The 4,489-nt window shown below is 44.9% G+C and overlaps 1 protein-coding gene across 1 annotated transcript; it reads left to right on the top strand.

Moving 5' to 3' along the window:
• The first annotated feature begins 247 nt into the window (after positions 1-247).
• LOC121482689 (melanoma-associated antigen 10-like) lies at positions 248-1,323 on the top strand. Its single transcript, XM_041740505.1, is given in 2 exon segments — positions 248-896; positions 899-1,323. Coding segments are annotated over 2 exon segments (1,074 nt in total).
• Positions 1,324-4,489: the final 3,166 nt, after the last annotated feature.

The following is a 4,489-nucleotide window of genomic DNA, read 5'->3' as shown; positions in this document are numbered from 1 at the left end:
ATCACAACCTCTGATAGGATGATAGGATCTTAAGGGACAAAGTGACCCAAAGTCCAGAAGGCCTTTGGGGTCCTAGAGCACCCCCTAAAGAGGAAACCTGTAAGTCAGCCTTTGTCCAGAGTTGCCAAAGATATATTATTGCTCTGCTGAGGCTGCTGACCCTCTCCCTCTCTCCTCCAGACCTGTGATACCCCATCTCCCACCATCCTGCTCACACTTCTACTTGCTGCTGCCAAGAAGAGTCATCATGCCTTGCTCTTCAAAGCATCTACATCTCACATTTGAGCCAGACATTCAGGCCCAGAGTGAGATACAGGACCTGGAAGTATCACATGTTCTCATAGCTGAGGTGAAGAAGGAGACTTCCTCTATGTCCTCTTGCTCTTTTAACTTCTCCTCCCCCTCCACTGCCTCCTCCCTGTGTTCCTCTCCTGTGATCCCAGTCTCCCTAGAAGAGGAGAAGGAAGAGAAACCTGCTGCAACACTGAGTCCTCTCCAGAGTCCTCAGAGCTCCTGCTCCTTATCCACATCGTGGAGCACATCAGATGGAGTCTCAGACAGCCCAGGAGAAGAAGATACAAGTTCACTGAAGACGTCAATAGACATTGCATCTTTGCCCAGAGACCCACTAAATGAGAAAGTGGTTGATTTGGTGCATTTCATGATCCTCAAGCATCAACTGAAGGAGCCCATCACAAAGGTAGAAGTGCTGAAGGTTGTCATTAAAAGGTACAAGAAACAATTCCCTGTGATCTTCAAGAAAGCTTCCAAGTTTTTGGAGGTGATCTATGGCATTGATGTGAAGGAGGTGGACCCGACCACCCACTTCTATGTCCTTGTCAACTCATTGGAGGTAACCCATGAGGAGATGCTTAGCGACAACCAGAGCATGCTTAAAACGGTCTCCTGATAATCATCCTGGGTGTGATCTTCATGGAGGACAATTGTGCCCTTGAGGAAGACATCTGGGATTTTCTGAATATAATGGGAGTGTATGCTGGGAGGGAGCATTTCCTTTATGGGGAGCCCAGGAAGTTCATCACCAGAGATTGGGTGCAGGAGAATTACCTGGAGACGCCTAACAGGGATCCTCCATGCTATGGATTCTTGTGGGGTCCCAGGGCTCATGCTGACACCAGTAAGATGAAAGTGCTGGGATTTTTGGCCAAGGTCAAAGGGACTAACTCCACTTCCGTCTCATGCTGGTATGAGGGGGCTTTAAGAGATGAGGGAGTGAGGGCTCAAACCAGAATTGGCTCCATGGATAATACTACTGCATGTTCCTTGCATAGAATCATTCCCCAGATTCTCGGGCCTGACTGAAGAGTGAGCCCAAATATTCACTCTGTATCTGAAGAGGGCAGTCCTGCTGCTGATTTAGAGGAGAGTCAGGGTCAGGCTGGGGAGAACACAGTGTACAACTTTGTGTTCCTATTCTGTATGGGTAACTTGGAAGGTTTCTTTTCTTTTTTTTTTTTTCCTTTTCTTTTGGTATTTTTCAAATGTCTCTTTTTAAAGAAAAGTTTAATTCCCTAAAGACTCTAAGTTCTGAATGACATTGCTAATGCATTTATTGCTGTTTTTCAGGTTTAAGAATAACAGTTTCAATATTTTGCAAAAATTTGGGAAATTTCCCAGCTTTTGAGGGATCTGGTACAAAATAACATTGGAATAGAAATTTCTTTTGAAATGTGAAAGAGCTGAGCAGGAAAGCATAGGGTTCAATAAACAGAGGGAGAATGTAAAGGACAGCTTATCCTTGGGTTTGCTTAGACCTTTCAGTCCACCATCCTGGAAAATTAGAAAGATATACTTGGATTTGCTTGGTCTAGTCAAGAAAGTAGATGAAATCTTTTTTTTTTTTTTTTTTAAAGATTTGTTATTTATTTATTCAGAGAGAGAGAGAGAGAGAGAGAGAGGCAGAGACACAGGCAGAGGGAGAAGCAGGCTCCATGCAGGAAGCCTGACATGGGATTTGATCCCGGGTCTCCAGGATCACACCCCAGGCTGCAGGCGGCGCTAATCCGCTGCCACACCGGGGCTGCCCAGATGAAATATTAATAGATGAAGCCCCTGCTCACTGACGCTTTCATTCACTAAACATCTCTTTAGCCTCCTCTTTGGAAGGCTCTGTTTTACTAGTGGGGATCCTAGGGTCAGCAGGACAGTCCTCTACCCAAAGAACAGGAGAGGGTCAGCAGGACAGACCTCTACCCAAAGAACAGCTATCATATCAGGGGGATGGTGAGATGTCCTCTAAGAGCTACAGAAGAAGGAAAAAAGAGTGAGGAGATGAGCCTCCAGATGGGAGCAATCAAGCAAAAAGGCCCTGATCCAAGGCACTTTGGGGCTCTGAGAAACTAATTCCTTCTGTCGGAGTTGGTTAGGAATCTGGGTGTTGAGTGCGGAGTGAAGGCTGTACAGGACGTCTTACATGAATAGGTTTGGGAGATCTCAGAATCCTCATTACGGGCTGGAAGTCTCAGAGAGGTCTGAGCAAACGGGTCAACTGGAGGAGTGGCCCTGCCGCAAGCCAGACACCAGCCGCTACCTTAGGGCCACCCTGAGTTCTGTCAGGAAGAGCACAGCTGCTCCCTGCATCATCTGGCTGAGCAACACTCTTGAGTTGTCTTCAGTACGAGGGTCCGGTGCACCCTTGCCAGGGTCCCAGGGCTGAGAGCTGCCTTGGTGCCTGCTGGAGGCTGGGATGTGCCTCCCTGTGCACAGTGGGCCCTTCTGTAGAGGCGGGGCTATGTGAGTGAGTGGAGGTGGTGACGGACGTCTGGGTTGAGATAGACCAGAAGCACTAGAGAGCAGGGGGAGGGAGTGTGCAGCTGCAAGGAGGGGTGGGGTTGGAGGGGTAGTGCCCTGGGACTAGGCACCTCAGAAACTCTGCAGTGTAAAGGGCTGGGTGTGGGAATGCCTGGAAATAGGTCCAGGTGTCACCCCTGGCTCAGGCTGCCCCCCACAGATCGTGAGCTGTTGGCACCCTAGAGGGCAGATGTCCCATGGCTATGACTGCCGGTCTATGTTGCCACCAGATAGAGGATTGGCCCAAGGTGCAGACATCTGCAGGGGGGATGGAAAGCCACGGAGATGGCCCTCTTCCTTGTTGAGCTTGATGGGTTTATGTAGAGTCCAAAGCAAGAAGTATCATGTATCATGATATTGAGAGAATCCCCAAGTCCAAGAAAGTGCTTGGGCCTGGGTATGACAAGTCCATAATGACAAACTCAGTAATAGTTTCCTAGGGAAATTCTTTTTTAAAAATTTTTTTATAAATTTATTTTTTATTGGTGTTCAATTTGCCAACATACAGAATAACACCCAGTGCTCATCCCGTCAAGTGCCCCCCTCAGTGCCCGTCACCCACTCACCCCCACCCTCCGCCCACCTCCCCTTCCACCACCCCTAGTTCGTTTCCCAGAGTTAGGAGTCTCTCATGTTCTGTCTCTCCTAGGGGAATTCTGAAGCCATTTGTAGCATTTTCAATTTCTTCCATGGAGTTCAAAGGCCCAGGTAGGGCTCACATTCCACATTTTGAATCAACACATGTGATCCTTCATTCATTCACCTGTTCATTCACTCAATCAATCATTCCCTCAGTCATCCTTTCAGTCAGGAAGCATTTACGTGAACATACGCTGGGGAGGAACACCAAGGATATAAAACCAAAGGAAAATGATAACACACGCCAAGAGCTTGATTATTTGACACGTTCTTGTCATTTTTGCACATTCTGAAAGCTCTTCCATGATACATCCCTTTCTCTAAATATAGTTCCCTATACTTTTAGCTATGTCTACACCATTGCTTTTCAACAACCTTTTTAAATTTTAATCTCCCAGAACAATAGCAGATATTTTAGCTTCTCTGATCTTTTCAAAGAACCGGTTTTGTTTCCTTTAACAGCCATTGTTTTTCTAGATTCAACTTCATTGATTTCTGCTCTTATCTATACTATTCCCATTCTTCTGCATTACTTGGGTTGAATTTATTTTTCTTTTTATACTTTAGGTCAAATATTAGAATAGTGACTTGGGTCCTTTTTATGCCTAATAAAAGTATTTAATGACAAATTTACCTTTAAGCATAGCATTAGCTAAATCCCTTAAATTCCAATGTGTCCTGTTTTCATTTTCATTTAGTTGGAAATTTCCTAACTTCCCTCAATAATTTCTTTCAAGTAGGGTTGGTAAAAATGTGTTGCTTAGTTTCCAAAAATTTGACTTTTTACATACCTCTTTAGTTCTATTCTTTGCTTTAATTCCATTATGGATAGAGAAATATGTAATTTTCATTTTTTTTAATTTGTCAAGTGTTGTTTTATGAACTGTGTGAATGTTCCGAGTGCACCTGAAAAGAATGTACATTTTGCTGTTGGAGTGTTTTATAAATACCAAGTAAATCAACGTGGTTGCTATTCCTTTTCAGGCCTCATTTTCTAATTATTTGATTATTTATACAGAGAGGAATGATGAAGCCTCCA

The sequence above is a fragment of the Vulpes lagopus genome, chromosome X (genome assembly GCF_018345385.1).
Source record: "Vulpes lagopus strain Blue_001 chromosome X, ASM1834538v1, whole genome shotgun sequence".
NCBI classification, from domain to species: domain Eukaryota; kingdom Metazoa; phylum Chordata; class Mammalia; order Carnivora; family Canidae; genus Vulpes; species Vulpes lagopus.
This window is presented reverse-complemented; position numbering and strand designations above follow the sequence as displayed.